At 31.5% G+C, this 25,187-nt stretch overlaps 2 protein-coding genes across 3 annotated transcripts; one reads left to right on the top strand and one right to left on the bottom strand.

Moving 5' to 3' along the window:
• Window positions 1-561: 561 nt before the first annotated feature.
• On the bottom strand, window positions 562-6,097 carry HCF106 (Bacterial sec-independent translocation protein mttA/Hcf106). Of its 2 annotated transcripts, XM_068634566.2 has the most exons (6): window positions 5,728-6,097; window positions 5,533-5,654; window positions 3,753-3,812; window positions 3,529-3,661; window positions 973-1,116; window positions 562-878 (listed from the first exon to the last, which is right to left on the bottom strand). In XM_068634566.2, exons 1-6 carry the CDS (start codon window positions 5,921-5,923, stop codon window positions 808-810), a joined length of 726 nt encoding a protein of 241 aa, XP_068490667.1. In that variant the 5' UTR covers window positions 5,924-6,097; the 3' UTR covers window positions 562-807. The 2 variants fall into 2 exon arrangements, with proteins under 2 accessions (XP_068490667.1, XP_090160574.1); XM_090304448.1 differs by lacking the exons at window positions 562-878; window positions 973-1,116 and adding an exon at window positions 1,930-2,403 and having other exon boundaries at window positions 5,728-6,057.
• Window positions 6,098-11,229: 5,132 nt separating this feature from the next.
• Window positions 11,230-14,916, top strand: LOC137828557 (uncharacterized). The gene is made up of 2 exons (XM_068635177.2): window positions 11,230-11,456; window positions 13,423-14,916. Exons 1-2 carry the CDS (start codon window positions 11,373-11,375, stop codon window positions 14,776-14,778), a joined length of 1,440 nt encoding a protein of 479 aa, XP_068491278.1. The 5' UTR covers window positions 11,230-11,372; the 3' UTR covers window positions 14,779-14,916.
• The last annotated feature ends 10,271 nt before the right edge of the window (window positions 14,917-25,187 follow it).

Raw genomic sequence — 25,187 nt, 5'->3', positions numbered from 1 at the left:
CTTCCTACACTTTCATATTTTCTCCTGCATCCCCATAGACGATTTTATATAAAAAAAAATACATTTTAAATTTCATAATCTGAAAATATACTCTTTTTTTATTTACTTCAAATTGTAGAATCCTTATGGTAATTTTAAATTCAAAAATATTTTCGGATTCCATAAATAATTTTTTTTCCTTTAAAAAAACTAAATTACAGAATTTAAAAGATTTTCTCGAATCTAAAATTTTAGATTTCATAATTTAGAATGTATTTTTTTTAAAAAAATCATTGTAAATTATAGAATCCGAAAGATACCGATTCTATAATCTGAAACTTTTCCTAATTATGAAATAAAAAAAAGATAAACAGAATAAAAAACATTTTTGATATTTTAAGAAGTATGGGGATGTTACAAGAAACTAAGAAAGTATGGAGGCAAAAAGTCGTGTCTGCAAATAGCGGCTAGCTATTCAGGATATTCGATAAACACCCATTCCGGAATGTTATGCACAGATATTCGGAATTATAGAAATATTTGTGATCCCTGTAAGTGTATTCATGAATGAAACCGTAGCAATTCCTTAATGCATATGATCATATTTTTAAGAGAAAGACTGGTGATAATCAGCAATGCTTAGTCATTAACTACAATACAATACACTGAGAAACACAGTACTTGTGCATGGTATTCTCCGTTACATAATTCTAATATGACTACCTGGTAACAAAATTGCGTGATCCTTCCCATCACTCACACCAATAGTAGTGCCACATTCAGGACACAAGTGATAACTGGATTAGTTACTTTTAACACCCTCTATCCCTATGAATCCACAGGCAACGTCCCACTTTCTGGCTTCTGCGGTGGAGGCACACCACTGGCTGTTTCCTTAGCTGTTCACATCAAGAATAAGCAACCATATCAAACTCAGGCAAAGATAAAAAGGGTGGAAAAAAGTATAAAAAAAATGCCACAGAAAAGACTAACCAGGAGGCTGGATTTCAGGCTCCTCCTGGCGTTCCTTGGGAGCAGTTTGCCCCTCCTGTTGTGCAGCAGATGCCTTCAACTGCTCCTCTGTAATCTTAAGATATTCCTCAGAGCTGTATGCTTTGGTAGGATCTGGCGTTCCATCTGCATTATCAGAGATATAATTATATTCTGGTATTTGACATCTGTTCTGTATATTGGCAAATTCACACTGCCATTAAAAACCAAGCATGTCATCATGATAGGCAGAAACAATCATAATTTATTAACCATGCATTTGTTCAGTCATAACAAAAGAAAAAACTCTTCCACCGTGTTCATGCAATTATTGCTATGCTCCATTTGGTAATAGGAACCATTCAGATGTTAAAAAGGAAGACTTCAATCTTGTATTAGAGAAAGGGACTAAACAACCCACTGAAACAGAATTCACACTACAACTGGGTGCAGGGGTATCAAAGTGAATGCAACCAATAAGCTAGTGAATGGACAACTCCACACACAAGCATTGAGTCCCCAAATAAGTGTGACAAAATCGGACCAACCTCACTCTGTAATACAATATATTAATTATACTATTATGTATTGTTAAAGAGTAAAATAAAAGAAATATAAACTTAATAATATGTATTTCAAAATTAACAAATTTAATGAGTAAATACTTAATTTAGTCCTTGAAAAAGATTGAGACGCTGACTGATTGGTCACTGAATAAAATTTTCACAGAAATGGGTCCTTCCATGTATCTTAGTAGAAGTTTTTTCAGTCAGTGGGATTCTTAGCAGAAGTCCACCTCAGTAGAAAACACATTTCTCCCTTCTACGTGGCTTATGGCTAGATGCAAGACGATAAATTATTCAACGACTCACTTACATAATTTTTTTTTTATTAAGGGACTCATCAATCAGCATCTCAATCTTTCAGGAACTAAATTGAGTATTTGGTCCATAAAACAACCTTATCTTCCTTCACATTCCCAGGCAATCATCCAAACCATTCCCTGTCTCCTCAACAATCCGAGCCAAACCAAACACTACAAACAACAATCTTAGATCACAAAACAAAGCATCAACCTCAACAAGATTTAAACGCAAAACACCAACATCATCACCAAGCTTAGTTCTTTCTTCCCCCTCCACTTTGGCCACAACCTCAACAAGTCCCTCAGGTACACCCCCTTTTAAGGCATGGTCATATGTCGCCTACTCCAACACCACCACCAAATCCTCCATTTCGACTACCACCACCACCACAACCTCTGCCTTCAAATCCTTCATATCCACCCCCAACTCCTCCACAACCATGACCATTTCCACCTCCACCCCACCCCTGTAACTACCATTCCCTCCACCGCCACCACCCCCATAGGCATGCAAACGGTGAAGAACCACCCTCTTCTCACAAAACCCACTAAGCTTTCTGGCCTGGCAGCTGATAATTGCAAAAACAAAAGCAAGTAAACGTAAAAGTAATTTGGAGAAATGAGTACTATTGTATATTAAGACAATGCTTTATGAATTTAAGAAAAGAATGTCCCCTTACATATATATAATATATAAATGTTCCACCGTTCCTTGCCACATCATCCATCCATTTAACAATCCCTCTAACGGAAGGACTAACTGCCAACAGTTTATATTCAAGGACTTGTTTACATAAATTTTTTATCAGGACTTATCAGTCAGCTGCTCAATCTTTCACGGGCCAAATTGAATATTTACTCAATTTACAATAAATACAATATCATGTTGTATAAAATGTTCCTTATTAAATAAAAAATGTTTTATTATTAATATTAAATAGTTTAAAAACTTATACTTTAAGAGAATATTAAACCAAAACTGGACTGGGACAACCAAAACACAACCCGACCTAAAAAATACACCATGTCTATTTTCAAATTCAAACCCATCCAAAATCAACTTTGGGTCAGGTTGGGCTGGAGGGGTTGGGTTGGGCAATGCTCACCCCTAGAGAAAGACTCACACACAGTGATCAAGCTCGGGTGGAAGGAGCCTCTGATGCCTAAAAAATATTGGGTCTTTAGCAACCAAATCAACTTATCACTGTCCCCAAAACTGTTGGAAATTTTCATATACAACAGCAGTTGTATCAAACCAAGCCTTGGGTAAAATTTGGTGGTGTGGTGAAATACTTCACTCATGTATCTCGTACAAAACTTCACTTGTTAATTTCACTGAAGGTAGGAGGAGGATTGACTCTTTGGGTGTAGTCTTATGTTCTTTTTCCTTGTAATTTTCATTTCTGTTCTTGTATTCTAAGAAAATTCTAGAATATACAGAAGCAGGTTCTCTGGGTTTTTTCCCATTTGTATCAGTTTTATTTTCTGGTTCTTATCAACTCAATGGCTGATATGGTTGATTAAGATCATTGTAGTTGTAATGTGAACTTAATTGTATGCATGCATAAGATGGTACTTCTATGAGGTAGACCAATCATACACTGTATAAGGATAAAAATATTGTCCAGATTTAATACTTCTAAATTCCAGAGCAAATAAATTTAAATAAACAAAAATGATACCAGATTACTCACTAGGGTCAACAGTGGATGATGGTGTTGATCTGGTATTGCTTGCATTGGAGTTGTATGAGTTTTGGGTTGGACTTAAATTGTCATCAAGACCAATCTCCCGTTCAAGTGTAGTCTTAAATTCCCTTGAAACATCCTAAAAGGGGGGAAATGACAAGCAGTAACAAAAAAGTATCTATCTAGTGGAATTGCATAAAATTTTACTATTAAATATTTTTAGCACCAACCTGAAGCTCTCTAATGGTGGGTTGAAACGCACGCAATGTTTTTCCCAGATTTCGTGCAACCTGCATTCAGTTATTCATTTGAATCCCAGGGGGTTAAGAATAAGGGAAAAAAGATTACCATCCTTACCTACAACATCAAACATTTTGCAAGATGACATAAATAATGTATAAGGCCTATCCAGTAAAAGATGGAGCACCAACTATCTGAAGTTAATCTCATTCAGTAATAACTATTAGAGAATATAGATAAATTCTGCAATCTAAGTGGCAGGGAGCAACCTATTATCTTTTTATGGTTTCATGGTATATTCCAGTTCTTTTAAACTGGAGGGAAGGGAACCCATCCTATCACATTACGTCAAAACACAATTTAGTAGACATTTACATTAAAGACTTAAGGAATCTAATTCAGACCTTGCGAAAAAAATAATCTGGAATAGTATTTTCATAATATTTATTCCACTTATGTAAACCCCTTTCAGCTGATGTGTAAATTTTGACATTTTTGTTCAAGAAACAAGGGCACCAGCGATGGCTGATAGAGAGCCTGATTATTATAAACTCTGTGCACATTATAAGTAATAGGTATGGTGCAATGGTCCACGTTAACCTTCAATTACAAAACATGAAACAACAGGATTCTTCAAGTCTCTTGTATGCTATGTTACACACATTCACTTTGCTGAACTACATTTTAGAAAAATAAAGCCTTTTGGTTGGTTATCTGCATTGTAGAACATGTGCTATAACTATTTTCAACAAAGATAGAGCTTAAACCCTAAACTTCCTATCAGTTCAACCAGATGAAGTTTAAGACGAATAAAAAACTAGAGTAGAATTTTAAACATGCATCCCCTTTTGCTGTTGCTTAGCGGAAAGAAAAATAAAGTCTGAAGTAGTTTGATTCAAATAAAAACATGAAAAACATTAACTTTCAAGCAGATTGGATAAACAGACTTACAGGTGATTACTTTAAGCAATGAGAAAGATGATGGATCTCTCTGCCTAAGTTGATTGGACGTATTGACATTTGATAAGCCAAAGAAAAACTTCTTTCAAAATTCACCAATTGTTAACTTTTTTTGTCATTTTGGAGTTTAAACACTTTAGGATTGGTAAACTTTCTAATGTCTATTTCATGTAAAGCAATGAGCCTGATCCGTATCCTTTTCGTTTCGTTCACAAAGTAGATATGATATGTTTCTATGGGTTTTAAGATAATAAAACCACTCTGGGTTCTACACACTAAACTGCTAGGAAGACTGGTTCCTTCTCGAGGCACCAAGGTCTTCATCGCATAGTGACAAAAGCTTCAATGTTTGCTTTCCCCATTTTCATCACTGAAATTGAATTTCATTATTTCCTGTTTCAGCACATGGTATTGACAGCTTGTACTTTATCCATCCTCAACCTCCACTCAGCAGCTCAAGCATTTAGAAAGACCAATTCCATAAAAATTGGAAGTACTGAGAAATTTTATCATTCAGAAATTTAAGGGTTTTGGAACTATTATTTAAAAACTTTCTCCCTTGGTACAATCAAACTCATTCAACTATTGGTCCAGGGTCAAAACCCTTACATTGGTACCATTGCATCTCTCGGACTAAATTCAAAACAGTAAAGCCATTCAACATTCTTAAATTAATAACAATAGGCATAGTTTTTGCAAGTTGCCAACTACAAAAGAGATCAAACATTAATTACATAGGCAAAATCATTCAAAGTTCTTCCAACACAAAAACGACACAGAAAAAGTTGCATACATTTCAATCAAACTCACCTCAGCAAGACCTTTAGGACCAAAAACCAACAAAGCAACGACCCCAATTACCAAAGCTTCAGGAGCTCCAACCCCAAAGAGAGAAGCGTAAACCACCATACCCTTACACCCTCCCTTTCTAGCTGCAAATTACTATAATGAGCTCAACAAACATGAAAGCCAAAATCCTCACATGTTATATGATGGTTTTGTTACCTATGTGAAGAAGAGGTTTTGGTTTAGCAGAGATACCCAAATGCTTTAAACCACTCCAAGGCGAGAAAAGGCCTCGACCCAGTGGAGTGAACATTGAAGAGAGATGAAAAGCTTGGAACTTTGTATGTGACACTGCACAATTCCCCAGCTTCGGACACAACATTGATGAAGAAGCCATTGCCAAGGATTGTGTCATTTCTGGGACACTGATTTTCTTTTAAGAAATCGATGAATGTTGAACAATGAACGACTCTCTGCCTAGCCCGCACAAACAATCCTATCTGTAATTCAATGGTCAACTCAAAGAAGATTTTGTTTCCAATTTTCCCAAAATTTGTGATGAAAATTATTGTATTTTTACTGAAAGAATTTAAAAATAATCGTTTTCTTTATTTTTAAACTCACATTGATTTCTTTAAAATTGTATATTTAGGTTGTATATAAATTAGTTTTAGTTTATATTTTTCTATTTAATATTTTCTCTAAAAAAATCTTAGGGAAAAGCTTCTTCAAATAAATCATAGTTTCTTAATCAGAATTTATATTAACTGCTTGTTAATTTTTGCTTTCAAAATAAAATATCTGAGCTTAATAATGTGGAGATCTTCTTTTTTATTTTCCCCAATGTTCATAATGAAAATTACCTTGCACGCACGAAAAAATGACACAAAGTTTATACAGTACAATGGAAAGTGATTTTTTTTTGATAAATTAATGTAAATAAAAAAAATGATTTCATCATGCAATAACTAACTTTTGGTATTGGTACTTATAAATAAAGGTATTTATTTACTAACCTTAAGCCAATTAGAATTTATATTAAATTATATACTTTCTAAAATATAAAAAATGAAATTTCAAAAAAATAAACTGAAATTGCAAATCAAGAATTTAAAGGGAAAAATCATAACTTAGTTGTTTTTATACTATTATTAATTTGGATTTTTATTATTAAAATAACTTTTAACTATTTGTTATCATTATGTACTATTTCATAGGATATTTTTTCAGTAAACTTGTTTTTTTATTAATAAAAAATTAAAATGTACATTATTTTATGTTTCAATATATTTAAAAATATTTGTATAATAAAATATTTTCGAACTACTTGACAGTTTTTTTCATTGACATGTTTACCAAAAAAAGAAAAGAGGATGTCAATGAAATAAACATTGACAATCCTGCACCATATATCACATCCAATTTTAATACAGAAAGACCAAAATGACCTTAAATAAAATGAGTTAAAAATACATCTCGGACTTCTTTCAGATTATTTTTTTAGAAATTTTTTTCAGAACGAATTTTTTATATTGTGATTTTTTTTTCAAAATGGGATTTTAATTTTTGTTTTTTGATTATTATTTCCAAAACAATAATCTTTCCTAATTTTTTTTAATGTATTATTTCTATTTTGGAATTTCATTTTCAGAATGAAAAACATTTAAAAAAAATTAAAATTATGGGTGCACGTTTAAAAAGATTAAGTGTAAGAAAAATTTGTCAAAAACATTTTACATCTTTTATGGAGTTACAAGAAGAAAGCATGGAGGTGGAGGTGCAAGAAGAAAGCATCAAGCTCATCTCCACAGCATATTGGGCTGGCAATACGGCATTCAAAAGCCCATCACCTCCAATTGTCCATAGCTGCTTCTTCTTACACCTTCATACCTTTTTGTGTCACTTCCATAAGTTTTTTATATTTAAAAAATACCCTTTTTTTAATATTTCATATTACATAATTTGAAATTCTTTTTCTAAATCTAGAATTAGCTTCCAAATTATGTAATTTGGAAGCCTTTTGTGATTAGCTTCTGAATTACATAATCTGGAAGTCTTTTCTATACATAAGATTAGCTTCTGGATTATGTAATCCAAAAGTTTTTTTTTTTTCAGATGTGTGATTAGCTTTTGGATTATATAATCCAGAAGTCTTTTCTAAATATGAGATTGACTTTCGGATTATGTAATCCAGAATATATCCAGATTACATAATTCATAGACTTATTTCAAATTCAAAAAAGAGTTCCGAATTTTACAAATCTAAAGAACACTTTCAGATCCAAAAACATCTTCCAAATTATGTATGGGAGTGACACAATAAAGGATAAAATGGTATTTACACATTTAGTATGGGTGTGGCGCAAGAAGGTATGGAGGTGTAGGAAGAAAGATTTTTCTCGCACCCTAACAAATTTCTTCCTGCAACTCATCCTTTTTTTAAGAAGACTGTTTTACCCATTTTAAAAAGGACTTTCGGATTGTTCTTTCTAAGATATTTTTGAAACATATCCAGAACATATTTTATTAATTCCAGATTTATCAATTTGAAAATAAAAAAATGTGTTCAAAAAAGATATTTGCTTATGAAACTCCTATTATGAGTCATCCAAAACTGTGAAAGGATAATTTTAGTATTTTAAATGTAGAGTGCTTGAAAAAAAATGTGGAAGTGTAGGAAGAAACTCCCACCTTTCTAATGCTAACAACATATTTTTATTTACTGATTAACTTTTAGAAAACTAAAAATTCATAAAAGAATTTAATAAATAAGAATTTAAATTAATAGTTTTTTACAATTAATAAAAATAATTAAGAATTTATTTAAAATTACATTACTACCCATTTCTAATTAAAACAAAGACAATGCTCCTAAAAAGGAAATAAATATGCTTTGGAAAAAATAAAGCAAACAAAAGCATCCAAGGGCTTAAACACATAATTTAAAATAAAAAGGGCATAATTCCCATTTTAATGATTTTACAAATATTGCTACTCAAATTTTGTTTCGATATTTTCTTAATGATTTGAAGAAAAAAAATTGATTTAGATTAATGAAATCATAGTTTGAGAACTTCTTCACTCTCAATCTCAATCCTTTGGTATTGATTTTCTTTGTTTTCACAATATCGAATGAAGAACCTAAACCCTACAAAAGCACCACATCTAATGGACCCACCAAATAAATGAAGTAGCTTAGTGAATAAAAGTGGTTTTTTCTCTTTATCATTTTAAAAGTTAAATCTATAAAGTGAAGCAAACATATAACCCATCTTTATCTTTTGAAGTAAAAGTTAAATGTAATGTTTAAAAGTAAAGGGATATGATATGGTTGAAGGGTGTGCCACTATCTCTCAATCAGAACCTGCGCACGTGCAATTCATAACTATCTTCTAAAAGTATGCGAAAAATAAAATAATAAAAAAAATTGAGAAACCAATTTAGTATATTTTGTATATTACTGGAGCAAAAAATACATTTATACTGAAAATTCTAGGAAGAGTTGTTCTGTCATTTTAACTTAAAGATGAATGGGATGAATTTATTTCAAATTATAATATCAAATAAAAAAGTTTATTAATCTGATTCGCTGATTTTTTTAATCTATTTTAATTCAATAATTTAGAGATTAATCTAGTCATTTTTTAGCTTTGCTAATTGGAGTTTTCAATAAAAATATGATTTGAGAAATGGAATTTATAGAAGTGTATCCCTCTTATGTCATCTTCTTCTAGAAAGAGGAGTGGATTTGGGTGGGGATGGTTGTGATACTTTTTATTTATAATTTTTGTTTTAGAAATTAAAAAAAGAATAGCGCAAAAAATTTAAAAATATTTTTAATTAATTAAAATATAAAAAAGTAAAAAATATTTTTTTGGAGATAAAATATATTTTATTTGTATAGTTTTTACATTTTCCTTTTTTCTATTTTTATTTTTACTCATCTGAACTAGAGAAAAAAAAAGTATAACTTTTTTCCGAATTTCTTCTAAACTTTTTTATAATTACTTCCAAAAATATTCTTAGCCACAATGTTTAAGTTGCACAACTAGGTTATAATGTATTCTGCTTTGATAATTGAGAGTGCAAGAACCAATTGATTTTTTGAAGTCCATGATATTGCACCACTACCAAGACTTAGATATATTTTTTTTCTTATTTTTACATCTCCTATCCAATTACTATCACTATAACCATCAAGATTTACTTTGGTATTAGTATAATAAAAAAACTCCAGTCAAATTAGCTTTAATGTGACATATAAGTCTTTAATTATCTTGAAAATTACATATGTTTATTTCATAAAGTTGCTAAGCAATCCTACCCCAAATACACTATTTGACCTTGTTGGAGTCAAGGTTAGACTTCCAATCAAACTCTTATAGTAGGTTGAATTTACTCTCTTATCATCAATTTTTCTTGTCAATTTCAATTTTTCGTTACTTGGTGTGAAGACTAACTTTGAATTATTCATCTTAAACTTCTTGACAATATGTTTATTTTGACATACAAAAATTTCATTATCTTGTTGAATAACTTCAATGCCTACAAAATAAAACATTAGACCTAAATGTATCATTTCAAAATTCTTTGTCAGAGTCTTTCTAAATACTACAACCATCTTGATATTGTTGCTAGTAAAAATTAAATCATCAATCGATAATGTGCTCAAATGATAATTTATGAAAGTGATTTTGCACAAAGTAAAAATCAATCTTATTGTAGCATTCAAACCATACAACTTTTCAACATATACTTTTTCTTTTAAATTGTACCATTAAAACAAACAAACTTAACATCCATTTGATATATCTTTCAATTCTTTTAGGTTGAGATAGAAATAATCATACGAATTATATAAAAATAATCAATATTTAATTTTTGCTTATACTTTTGCCACCAATTTTACTTTAAAAAAACTAATTTTCTTAACACTTGGTATTATAAACCCACACATCAATTTCTTATCTACTGACAAATTTATCAACTCATGTATATTTATTTTCTTGCATGAATAAGAACATCCATGACAGTATGCAAATAAAACAAAATTGTTAACAATTTTTTTTATTATAAAGCTTCATCAATTCAAAACTTAATGAACTAAAGTCATTTTTCTATTACAAATTTAAAAGTTATAAGATATTTTAAAGCTGACTGTTACACCTACTAATAGTTTAAGTATTTTAAATATATAATAGGTACTAAATAAAATATAAGTTTTTAATTTGCTAATACATTTAGCAGTTTTAGATCTTTCTATTCAATGTTTTTAAAATTATAGTAAATTTTCTTAAAATACTATTTAAAACTAAAAGCCAAATTTTCAAGAATTTAGTTCAAAAAATAGTTTGATTTATACAAAGAATGACTCAGCTTGCTATGATAGTTTATAAAATTAAAAAAAAAAGTTCAATTGAGTTCATTAAAATTATATTTTTAATCCAATGTAATTTGAGAAAATTATTTTTCTAATTTAGTTCAGTTTGCTAACAGTTATTTAGTTATATATATTGAATCAAACCAAATTATTACATTGTTAGTTAACTATATACAATGACATATTTTCTTGTTACTATTTATATTTAAAAAACACACAACTTAATAGTTAATTAAATTCTTTACCAATAATATATAAATGATGAAGAAGTGATTAAAAGATATGTAATTTTTTTTTATATAGAAATTGTGACGTATGGATGGAAGTAACGTGTGTGATGTCCATTATTTAACCTCATGAAAGAGAGAGTTTCATTGCTCCATCGCATGGCATCATCCCTTCTTTATTTCTTATTTTTGAGATCAACAACGCTCAAACATTGTAGCCGGAAACTCTGTTTCCGGTCGCTGCAAAACCCCTCACCATGTCAACAGTGAACAACACCGTCAATGCGGCGGCGTCGGCCATAGTAACTGCTGAATCCAGAGTCCAACCTGCCACCTCACCGGTCCTTTTCTCTCTCTTTCTATTTCCATGACATGTTAGTAGTATTGGGTTATTACATTAGTATACATGAGACTAAATGTTTTGCTTTAGGTTTCATTCATTCTTCTAATTAGTTCGGTTACCGAGAAACTGCGCTCAAATTGAGATCTTGGGTTTTGTGTTCTCTTTGTTCACTTTTCAATTTCCACAGTGATGATGAAGGAATCAAAAGAAGGTCTAGTCTTGGCTGACTTTGTGCTGGGTCAAAAATTTTCTGTTTACCTTTTTCCTTTTTTTAAATTTATTATTATTATTATTGATGGCTCTCAAAAAGTAGGAAATTAATGTGTTAAAGATGGGTGTGTTCTTTTGCCGGCTAAATTATGAGTCCTGCTAACTTTGATTTCATTATGAACATTAACAATTTGCTTCTTTGGGGGAGTACTTCAATCTCATTAGGGACATGTATAATGCATGTATCTTTCGTAATTATAACTCTTTTCAGTTCAACTAGTACTTACTATTTTTAGGATTTTTTACCCTTTTTGAAGGCATTGAACATGTGACCTTTTGATTTACATCCATGATTTTCTTGCCTTACCTTTGCTGATGATTTTGGATTTATTTCTAAAGATCATCATGGTAATAAGGTAATTCCAAGGCAGATTAATGGTATGTCTGGGTTACCATGCATTCAATTGTGAGAATAGGTTGCTCAAATCAAAGTAACTTTTCCTGTTAATCTCGTACATTCAGATATTATCTCATACATGCTTTAAGACTATGTTTGGATTAAAGTATGAAATTAATAAATTCTAATGCAACAAATGAATAAAGAAATAATGTTGCTTTTAGAATAAAGTATTTTTAAACTTTTCTAACTTTAATCCAAACATTCAGTCAGTCACTAGTGATTACCTGTGAGTGGCCTTTCTAACAGTCATTCTATCACATGTTTAGCATCTATCAAACTGTTATTTGTTATTAATACATTTTTCAAACCTTTGTTACATATTCAGTAAGCTTTCTTTATTTTTATGGTCCTGTTAGTTCTCAGAAACTTACATTTGGAGAACCATCAGAGATAGGTGAATTGGGTTTATGTTTAAAATTGGCAGACACAATTTGTTCGGGCAACTGTTTGCAGAACTGTAAATACAATGAAAATAGATTGGAGGAAGGAAACTCTGTGTTATTTTTGGGTTAAATTTGTTTTTAGCAGTGTTGAAATAGTGATCCCAATATAGACCAAGTCTTCCTCATGCTGCTAGAAAATTACTTTATCCAGTATTGTGCAATGGGATGATAATAATAGATGTCATATACTTGGCTAATAGGGAGACAATTTTTTTTGTTCTAATGTTTCAAGTCCTGCTTTACTCGATGCTATTTCTTTCCTTTTACTTCTAACTACTGCTGATGTTATTGCTTCATATACTGTGGAAAGGTTGGTGTTGGCATTTGAGTTGGGTTGCCTGTTGATCCTTTGGGTACTAATAATGCATATGCAATGCCTGGTGTTTATTAGTCAATATGTTGGATGCTTTGACAGGCATTGGGAAATGAACATCTTTATATGGCTTTCCCTACAATGGTTTAATGGCATTAGGCACTATAGAAATTTGTAAGTGACAAATATAGGTTTTTAGTTTCCTCCAGCCAGTGTATCTGGACTAGCTATCAGAAAATTAACTATTTGTTCTCTCCTTATCTGTGCATTGTCTTCACTTTGGAAAAAGTAAGTTTTGATGAAACATTACACCATTATTAGTTGTGTCTCAGAAGTATGTTTTCTCTCTTCTCTAAATTTCTTTCACAAACTTTTAATTAATGGAAATCGTTTCACTCAAGTTGATTTAATGTTTAATGAAAAGATCAACAGTTTCCCTGCTGAAAAAATTATATTACATCATTGCTATTGACAACTGAATTCGTGATATAATTTGGTTTGAGCTTTTAATATAGATCCGTTTCTTTATTAACTGCAGAAAAAGCGTTGGGGAAGCTGCTGGAGCTTATATTGGTGTTTTGGACCCCATAAAAATAGCAAGAGAATTGGCAATGCTGTCCTTGTTCCTGAACCCGTTGAACCAGCGGGTCAAATTGGATCTCATCTTGCTACTGCAGCACCAAATCCTTCAACAGCCGTTGCAATGCCATTCATTGTCCCTCCCTCTTCACCTGCCTCTTTTCTGGAATCTGATTCTTCATCTGCCACTCAATCACCGGTTGGATTATTCTCTCTCAGTTCTCTCAATGCCAATGCTTCTTGTGGACCTGCATCCATTTTTGCTATAGGTCCTTATACCTACGAGACCCAGTTAGTCTCACCGCCTGTATTTTCTAACTTTACGACTGAACCATCTACTGCTCCTTTCACTCCACCTCCTGAATCTGTGCAGCTGACGACACCATCATCCCCTGAAGTGCCATTTGCTCAATTGTTGACATCTTCTTTAGACCGAGATTGTAAAGATAAAGGTACAAATCAGAGGTTTGCATTATCCAATTATGAGTTTCAACTTTATCAACAATACCCCGGAAGCCCTGGCCCCCAACTTATATCACCAGCATCAATAATTTCTACTTCTGGAAGTTCTACTCCTTTCCCTGATACACACCCACTTCTTGAATTCCATAAAGGGGAAGCTTCAAACCTCTTGGGCTTTGAACACTTCTCGACACATAAATGGAATTCGAGACTTGGATCTGGATCTTTGACACCAGACAGTACTGGGCAAGGTTCAGGACTAGGCTCAGGATCTTTGACACCTAATGCTGTTAAGCTAGTTTCAAGCTCTGGCTGTTTGACACCTGAAGGTGTAGCACCAACTGCTAGAAATGGCATCTATGTTGGAAAACAGACTTCTGAGTTAACACCCCTTGCAAATTCTGAGAACGAGTGTCAACCCAATGCAGCATTAGTCGATCACAGAGTTTCATTTGAATTGACTGGGGAGGATGTTGCAAGATGTCTTGCAAATAAATCAGGGTCTCCATTGATTGGAAACATCTCAGGGTCTTCTCAGGGTGCACTGGTTGGAGAGCCTGTTGACAGAGAAAGGATACACAAGAACTCTGATAGTGACTGTGATTTGTGTTCAAGGAAAACTTCAAATGATAAGCCTGAAAATTCTCCTGGAGAAGGAGAGGAGCAGTGCTGTCTAAAGCATAACTCTTCTAGTTCTTCCAAAGATTTTAACTTTGACAGCAGAAAAGGAGTTGTTTCTGATAATCCTGCCAATGCCTCGGAATGGTGGACTAACAAGAAAATTGTTGGAAAGGAAGGTAGCTCAAGCAACGGTTCGGCATTTTTTCCAATGTTACAGTCAGAAATCATTTAAAGATATAGTTCATTGCAGTAGGACTTAGGAGCTGCATCCCTCAAACTTTTAAATAATAGAAATAAATTTTTGGTGGTATTTAATCAAGACTATCTAGAATTTAATCAAATGACAACAAAATTTGGTGTTTTTAATGAAGTTATTACTTATATATTATTAATGTGTATAAAATCTTTAGAACCTACTTTTAAACTCTTCTGATATTTATAATCATACTTCAAAACTTATATATGATTTGTGAGTTTTTAAATTTCGAATGATGAACTTGGTTTGAAATTAAATAATATGAAAATTAATGTGAACCATAAATGCGTTAATGATGGTAAAAAGATATGAAAAACAAAATAATGATTTGCTAATAATGTACCTACAATGTAGGATTTAATTAAAAATTTAAAAACATTTTAGAGATCAAAATGACTATAAGTGTATCAGAGACTCTTGTAGATGCAAAAAAAATATTTTGATCCTTACATTCTTAAATATTAGCTTCATGATTGGAGAGGACAATAGGTGAGAGATTTGTTACGATTTAGAGTTTGATACTTCCATTATCATTTTCTTTCTCTTAGACATCTTGGTTAGTGGCTTATGGGAATATACTTTAATCATTGACCTCAAATTTTAAACTGGCTAAATTTTTTGACATACCCAAATACAAATAATGAAGATATAATTTTGAACTTTTTTGTTCAAATATAGCAGTAGGAACAAAAAAAAAAGTGTTAATAATGCATTGAATGCATATAAAGAAATATTATTTAGTTATTAAATGATTGAAAAAAATGTTTGATTTATTTTTTCATAAAAAATTTATTATTTTCATCATTGACTCTAATTTTGAATGTTTGTTAAAAATCCCATTATATTCTTTTAAATTTATAGTATTTTCAAATCTTTTAAACTCTTAGAATGTATATTTATTAAAAAATTAATACACTAAAAAAAATAGTATTTACCAACAAATTTTTATCAACATACCTGAATTCATAGGTAATTTCAGCATTACATACGAATATTATCAATGAATCTAAATCCGTAGATAAATTTAGCATTATCTACGAATTGTCTACGGATATCTGTAAATCAATTCAATATTACCTACCGATTATTACTATCAAATCTTTATCCATAAGTAAATTTTGCATTATTTACATATTTTACTCACGAATAAATATTCAAAAGTAAATTTAATATTATTACTAATATAAATATTTTTATTAACAACATTAATAATATTAAAAATATAAATAATTTTAATAGTTTTAAATTTTTTAATAATATAAATAATAATAATAATAATTATATACATAATATTAAAAATATTATTATAATATGAATAATTATAAAACTATAGTTGATATTCATAAATAGTAATAAAAATAATATTAATAATACTAATAATATGAATAATATTAGTAATAATAATATTAATAATATTTAATTGTATTAATCATATTTAATAGTATTAATAATATTATTATGATAATTAATTATGTTATTAATTTGAATAATAATATGATTGATATTAAATATAAAAGTAATATTAATAATATTTATATTATTAATTATATTAAGATTAATAAATATAAAAGACAATAAAATTTGACTGGTGTAATAGTTAAAAAAAATTTGGTCATTAAAGAGATTTTGGTTGTTAGCTACAAAATTCTTTCATAGATATATTGATTTTTTCTTGTAGTGATAAACAGACTTTTAAGCTTAACTTAATTATATAAAAAAAAAGTAAGGTTTGGGTTCATTTATATATTATGAAATATATGTAGTAAATGTGAGATATCTACCAAAAATTAAATTAAAAAAAAAACTAATTATGAATTTCTTTTAAAAAATCTGAAAAAGTCATAATATGGTTGCATATTCTGTTAAAATTTACAAGTAAAATAGAATTGTGAAATTTCAATTTTTATGTACCTTCGTTTAATCTGTATGATTCAGAATAAAAAAGACTTTTCCATTACAGAATCATTAGCATACTAGATGAATATCTTAAGGTACTGTTCTTAGTGCTCTTCATTGTGCCTTGAGGAAATGGCACTAAATAGATAGGTGAGTTGAGAGACACAGCCCTTGTAATAGTCTCTGGGGATCCAAACAATCGAAGTATCTTTGTTTAGACTATTAGTTTGGTGTAGACTTTAAAATTACAAACTCCATTATATATCAAATTTTGGCACAAAACAACCTAATTCAGCGTAAACATATATCATTTTGGATTATTTTTTTTAAGATTGTTTATTGTATTGTGATTTTTCCTCTTTAAGGTCTAATATTGTTCTGCATTTTCATGTTTTTATTTTACTGAAATGTTCTGTCACCCCTCCTTGTCTGCCTCAAATATGATCATGTTAGTTTGGTAAGGGGTATAAAAAACATTGTAAAGTGTAACTAATTTGATTAACATTAATTAATGGTGAGATGTAGAGGTTAGAGGGAGAGAGGAAAAAGAAGAAAAATGACATAATTAATGGTACCATCTGCACTATTTAATAGACTAGAGCATGGCCTATATGGACCAATATGCTGCTGAAGTTTGCAACAAGTTGTTCTGGCTCATCATTCAAACTTCAAATTGATTTCTCTTGTAAACCCCAAGAAAGTGAAAAATGAAAAGGTGATTTTATCTGATGGCACGAGCGAGGGAACCCTTTGTAGTGCTTTTTGTGTATGCTTGCTTTCTCTTTGTTGTTTGTTCTTGTTTTTGGTGTCTCTTTCTCGGTCCACAAATAGTTCCCAAGAGGAAAAATATATTTCTATTTCTTTGTCCAAATGAAAGGTGCTCTGTTTCGTTTTCCACAATCTGCACACTTGAATGGTTGTGAATAGCCCTACTTATCCTAAGGTAAACAACATGTATTCATTTCGTTGTTTCTAGCAACCAGCATTGTCACTTAAAGCAACCTAAAGATTCATATGCACTCTATACAAAATTCAGACATACTTCTTAAATGGTGTGTTCATGTATCCAACACGTATCAGACACTGACACGCATATCACATGTATCGGTGAAGTGTCAAATTCAAAAAATATTTATTGGATCTCGACAATTTTTAAAGAGTTTTAACATAGCTTTAAAAAAGAGATAATTTTCTAAGAACTCATAACTTATTTTATAAGTCATAATATATAACCTATTCTTTCTCTCTTACTCTCTCGCTACTACAACTGTTCCTTTATGCTTTTGATTAGGGTTCACTTTTCTTTTTGTTTTCTCTTGGTTTCTTGCATTTCTAAATTGAAGCATCATGTAGGGCAGAATATCTACTACACCACCGATTGTAATATGGTATGAGAGCTCTTTGAATGAAGAGCTCTGTTGCGCTTCTCTGATTTTGTTTTCCTTCTTGATATTCTTGTTGTTTCTTTCTGTTTTCTTGCACAAATTTTAACTATTTTCATATGCAGATAATGTTTGACGAAAACCCTACATTGTCATCTTCATTAAAGCAACCAACAAACAATTTTCTTTATCTACACCCTCGTGAGAATCCCGCTACCTCACTGGTCTCGCCCGTTCTCGATTCAACCAACTATCATTTGTGGAGTCGATCCTTCATCACAACACTCAACACCTAGAACAAAGTAGAGTTCATCCTTGGTTCTCACCCATGCCCGCAAAAAGACGATCTCACGTTCTTGACCTGGTCACAATGTAACAATATGGTTGTTTCTTAGTTAATGCACTCCGTTTCTATCCCTATTAGGCAAAGTGTTATTTGGATGCATGTAACTCTTGATATCTGGAATGATTTAACAAGGAGATTTATCTCGTATTTTTTATTTACAACTTGAGGGATTCTCTTTAATCCAGGGTGATTTGTACTGTTATTGAGTACTTTACAAAATTGTGTGTTATTTCGGATGAATTAGAGAATTCCAGACCTAACCTTGTATGTACATGTTCGATGAAGTGTTCTTGTTCTATTAATCTTGTTATAAATAAATGAAAATGTGAGGATCATGCTATGCAGTTTCTAATAGGACTAAATTATCAGTATAATAATATTTGTTCTCATGTTCTACTCATGGACCCTATTCTGCCAATATCCAAAAAATTTCTTTGGTTGTACAACAAGAAACACAATTATCTATTGTTGTGCCTATCCCCAATCTTCGTAGTCTTAACAATAGTTGCACTACTCATTCCAATAATATTTTGTGCACTTTTTGTGGAAAATATGGTCACACAGAAGCTGTTTGTTTTTGTAAAGTTGGTTTTCCCACTACTGATGTCAAAACTTCAAAAAAAAAAAAATTATATTGTAAAAGTTTGTACCTTTTGTAATCACATTGTTGATACGTGTTACCAAAAACATGATTTTCTTCCTGGCTACAAGTTTAGTAACAGAACACCTCAGGCTCATAATCTGGTTACCACTAATGTTGTTTCTTTTGAGCCTTTTTCTAAAGAATAGGAGACCAAGGATATTCATCTTACCTCAGAGCAGTGCCAATTCTTGACTGACATTCTGTGCCAACAAAATCTTGGAGATCCCACTCCTCAAGCAAAAATGTGATCACCAACATTGAACAGTCTTCAACAGGTAAGTCTCTTCCCCTTTTATCTGCAATTAAAGATTCTTGGGTTATTGACTCGGGTGCCACTGATCATGTTTGCCACAACTTAAATGTTTTTACTACTTGCACTAAAATTAAACATGTTTTAATAAGTCTCCAAATGGTCAAACTGTTTATGCTACATATTTTGGTTCAGTTCAGTTTGTGCAAAATTCTATCTTTCTAATGTGTTATATGTGTGATGAGCATATATTTAGTCACACTCACTAGCCTTATTCATAGATTATTGGACTATAATAATAAATAAATTCATTGTTTTAATTAATATTCTTGTAATTAGGTTTATTTGGGCCTTAACTATTATTATTGTTAATTTTGTGTTTTTAGAGTAAATTATCCAAAGGAAGCATCTACCTTTATGAATGAGCCAAATATGCAAAAGTCCAAGTTGCTTCTTTGAATCAAAACAGGAAACAAATTCTGAGGAGAAGAAAGAGAAAATAAAAGCTACAAGATTCTAGAAACAGAATTGGAAGTAAATCTTCTGCAAAATAAAAAGAATTATGGAAAGTGAAAACTGTTTACAAAATCTAAACTGCAATATTTTCCCAAGATCCTTGGAGCAGAAAAGCCTATAAATGGACACAAGCATCAAGGAGAAAAGGAAGAGCTTCATAGGGGTTTCTTAGTTTATTTTCTTCTTTGTAATTCTTTTGTTTTGCCTCCGCATGGAAGGTTAAACCTTTTTGGTTGATTCCTTTGTAATTTCCCATTGAGTTATGAGGTTTTGTTCAATAAAAGTTTCATTTTTCAATTCTTTATAGCAGTTGTTTTTATTGTCTAATCTTCTGGAAAACTAGTTTTTGTGAGAGGTTGTACTTGAACGCATGATTGAGAGTCTTCCTTATCTTAAAATTTGGTTTCTTAGTTAGTTCGTATTGTTCTAATTAATTTCTTGGGCGCATGATTCAAGAGAGAGGAGGTTAGCATTCCCATAGAGTATACGAATGGAACAAAGTGGGTGTTGATTAAACCAATAGACGTATGTTTTACTGGTGAGTTTCAGTTGAGTTAGATTGGCGCATGTTCAATCTGGTTTAACTCTGTTGGAGGATAGAAAAGATTAATCTTTAGAGAACCTGTGTAGAATTCAATGGTGGAAGAACTTGGGGATCAACCGCTTTTTATTTTCTATTTCAATCTCTTTTATATTTTCTGCACAACTATCTTAACTCTTTTTTATTATTATTGTTTTTGCTAACTTTTATTGCTTACAGATAGATTCTAAACCCTGATGAACTGATTTTACTATTGGATTCGTTGGGAGACGACTTGGGGACATTTGTCCACAATTATATTATCATCTCTCTAGTGTTAGACAAGTCTACGCTAGAATCATATTAATTTGATAGCAAAACGACAACTATCAATGTGTCTCGGTTTCATTTAAAGTTGATATATGTTTCTAAATTCTCACTGCAACTTAGATGCACTTGAACTTTCACCTCTACTCAATGTATTATACAGGACAATCTATCCCGAGAGAAGATTGGTATAGTTAAAGTCATTGTTGGCTTATCTCTTTACTTATTTACCTGTTTTTCGAAGCTTTACACCACACACTTTTGCTCCTTTTATTAATTGTAATATTAAGGACAAAACTTTGTGGCACTATAGACCGGGGCACCCTTCACATGAAAGATTACATGTCTTAAGCCAACAATATCCTTTTATTACTATTGATAAACTTCATATCTGTGACACTTGTAATCGTGCAAAACAAAGGAAATTGCCTTTCACTCTCAGTACTATTGGTACCTTTGTTGATTTTGATATTTTACATTTAGATATTTGGGGACCTTGTCCCATCACTTATAGGCAAGGTTTTCGTTATTGACTATTGTTGAGGATTACTCTTGTTATACTTGGATTATCATACTGCATAATAAATCTGAAGTTCGTAATCACATAATTAATTTCTTGGCTTTTGTTGAAAATCATTTAAAACCACCATCAAAACCATTCAAGCTGATAATGGTGTAGAATTTGCTATGTCTATTTTTTTTTTGTTTCAAAAGGAATTACACATCAAACTTCTTGCATTGAAACACCACAACAAAATGATATTGTTGAACGAAAAGATCAACACATATTAAATGTAACTCGCGCTTTATTTTTTCAAGATAATCTTCATCCTAATTTTTTGGAGTTTTGTTGTTAATCACGTTATTCTATTAATCAGTTCCATTCCCACTCTCGTGTTCAATAATCTTACTCCTTATGAAAAGCTTTTTGGAAAACCTTATGACATATCTTTTCTAAAATCTTTGGTTGTCTTTGCTATGCTAGCACTATTACTGCAGTAGAATAAAACTGAATGATAAATCTGTTAGAGATATTTTTCTTGGTTTTCCGCACAATACAAAAGGTTATATTTTCTTGAATTTGAAGTATCATAGCATAAATATATCTCGACATGTGATCTTTCATGAAAACTACTTTCCATACAAATTGGATTGTGGTCTCACTAGGGTCCTCAACACTTTATCACTCTCTATTCTTAATGAATATAATTCTGCATATGTTTTTTTTTTATACACCTCCTCCCGAGTCGCCAGTATCTGACCCTGCATCCAGAACTGCACCTCTAACAGAGCGACCAGATCCTGCTCTTCCACCTAGCACTCCACTTGATCTCTCGGCAATCAACTCGATCTCGCAAACAACCTGTCTATCTTGAAGACTTTCACACTGCCAACACTATTGTAAGTAAACAATATCCAATCCATAATTATTTATCCTATAGTTCTTTATCTTTTTCCTTTAAAACTATTATTTCTTCCATTAACTCTCACCATGAATCACGTTCCTACACTGAAGTGCTTGTTGGCAATCTGTCATGCAAGTTGAGCTTCAAGCTCTTGCCACTAACAATACCTAGCAGCTTACTCTTCTTCCCCCAGGAAAGGAAACCATTGGCAGCAAATGGGTATACAAAGTCAAACACAATTCTGATGACACTATTGATTGTCATAAAGCACGATTAGTTGCCAAGGCCTCACCTAATTCGAAGGCTTAGATTTTTTAGACACCTTTGCACTTGTTGCCAAACTCACCACCCTACGTTTACTCCTTGCTGTTGCCACCACTAAAAACTGGATTTTAAAACAACTTGACGTTAATAATGCTTTCCTTCGTGGTGATCTTCATGACCCCTCCCACTGGCCTCCCTCTTCCTTCTCCCCAACACGTGTGCAAGCTTCAACGCTCTTTATATGGTCTTTGTCAAGTTGGCCGCCAAAGGTATGCCAAGCTCTCCTCTTTTCTTTTATCCCACCAATACTCTCTTTTTACTGTTGATCATTCCTTTTTCTTAAATATACTGATAACAAACTCACTGTCATTCTTGTTTATGTTGATGACTTGGTCTTAACTGGTGATGACATGGAGGAAATTATTGCCATCATTGCTTCTCTTCATCACCACTTCAAATAAAAAACTTAGGTAATCTCACCTACTTTTTAAGTCTTGAAGTTTTTCGTAACAGTGTCGGTCTGCACCCCAGTCAACACAAATATACATTTGACCTCCTCCAAGAAACTGACATGCTTGACTCTGCACCCGTGGCCACTCCAATGACTCACACCTCCCACCTTTCTCCTGATCAAGGAACCCCACTTAATGTTGTAGTCACTTCTCAATACAGAAGACTTCTTGACCGCCTCATATACCTGACCAACACTCATCCAGACATCGATTTCGCTGTCCACAATCTCGTCCAGTATCATCAACAAGTCTCTCGTCTCCTTCGATACCTTAAAGGAAAAACTGGTGATGGCCTCTACTTTGTCCAAAACAACACTTATCAACTTTGTGGTTTCAACGTCTCTAATTAGGCCTCATGCCCCGCCACATGGAAATCTGTCACATTCTATTTTTTAGGAAACTCTCTAATCTCTTAGAAGTCAAAGAAGCAATAAACTGTCTCTCGCAGCTCTTCTGAAGCTGAGTATAGAGTTATGGCCACCACTACATGTGAACTGCAATGGTTGACCTATCTTCTTCAGGATCTTCATCTTCCTCTTTCCCAACCTGCAACTTTATATTGTGACAACAAGTTTGCTCTTCAAATTGCCTTCAATCAAGTTTTTTATGAACGCACCAAACACATTGAAATTGACTGCCACTTGATTCGTGAAAAGTATACTGGTTTATTGAAACTGCAGCCCATCACTTCTGCTATGCAAGTTGCTGATATTTTCACAAAGGCAGTTACTTCTACACAATTCTGCACTATGAAAATTCAAGTTGGGCATGACAAATATCTATTCTCCAGCTTGAGAGGGGATGTTAAAATAACTTATTTTTGTTGCCTCTTTTTATTTAAGTTGTTAGGCCTATTTAAGCCCATCTTCTTCTTTTTTCTTATTGCCATATGTTTAAGCAAAGGTTTTCTTATAAATACACCATTGTAATTTGCTTATTGACACACAAGTGAAATATATTTTCATTTTTCTTTTCTATCATCTCAGATTCTTTCTCTCTTACTCTCGCTATTGTCACGGTTCTCTTAAGCTTTTGATTAGGATTCACTTTTCTTTTTGCTTTTTCTTGATTTCTTACATTTTTATATTGAAACATTATCTAGGACGGAATATCTACTACACCATCTCGATTGTAATATATATTTTTTATTAAGAATATTTTTATTTAATTTTCTCATATTTTCATGTAATATGAAATTTGTTAAATTTTTTTTTTAAATGAATTCAATTAATGTGTGTTTGTCAATGATAATCTCATATCATAACATAAATATTTAATATATAAATTTGTGTATCGATATTTTATATTTTAAAGATTACACGTTATTTTGTCGTGTTTGATGTCTATGGAGTATTCGTGATGAACTTTTTAATAATTAGCTTCCATAAACTTTTACCATGTACATGATTCTATCACCAATTACTTCAATTTTATGTTCCATTCAAAAGAATTTCAGTATTCACAACATTGTACAATGGTATCCCTCAAGAATGTAAAGAATCAAGCCAGAATATAGAATATGCTTAAAGATGTAGAAGATATAAATAAGTGTTGCTTCTCAAGATGTAGAAGATAAAAAAATTCTATGATGAAGAAAGATATACATATTAATATTTATATTTAGTTATTGATAATTATTTACAAATCTCCTAAATGGAAAAACTTAATTAAAAATCCTAACTAAAACTCTCACTTGAAACCTTAATTATACATACATATTTTGAATTCCAATAATACGAACTAAACAAAGAATTTAGACAATTGTACCATACTTTATTAAAACAATTGTACCCCCAACCCAACATTGTCCCCGTAATGAGACACATAAAAGCAATACTCTTTTACAAAAGATAATTAAACGAAATTACAGTTACTTTTGTTAGGTTCAACACAAATTTCTTTATGTCGTCATTGTTATCCTTTCTTTTGCAGAGTGAAAAAAAACCCCATGATGGTAAAAGTCACTAATGATTTAAATTTACAAAATAAAGAATAAAAGACTTAGGTCAATTCATATTAATATTATATTTTCTTCAATAAACCCACAAAATAATTACTAAAAACCAAATATATGTTTAATTATCTTAATCATGGACGAAATTAAAATTAAAATTTTTGTATTGATATTTTTTGTTTACACTAGAAATAAAACATGTAAACATGTTGAATCAACTATTTACTCTAGAATTAATAAAATGACTTTAAAAAGGAAATAGAGAAGACCAAAATGGATGTGCACTGCACTTTGATCTCATCATGTGAATGTGAGTCTGTCAGGCTAAAAGACAATCTGCATTAAAGTGAATTGCTGACTAATTGCACT

This window comes from Phaseolus vulgaris, chromosome 7, assembly GCF_051622355.1.
Source record: "Phaseolus vulgaris cultivar YP4 chromosome 7, ASM5162235v1, whole genome shotgun sequence".
Taxonomy (NCBI): Eukaryota; Viridiplantae; Streptophyta; class Magnoliopsida; order Fabales; family Fabaceae; genus Phaseolus; species Phaseolus vulgaris.
Note: the sequence above shows the minus strand (reverse complement) of the source record. Positions and strands in the feature narration are given on the sequence as shown.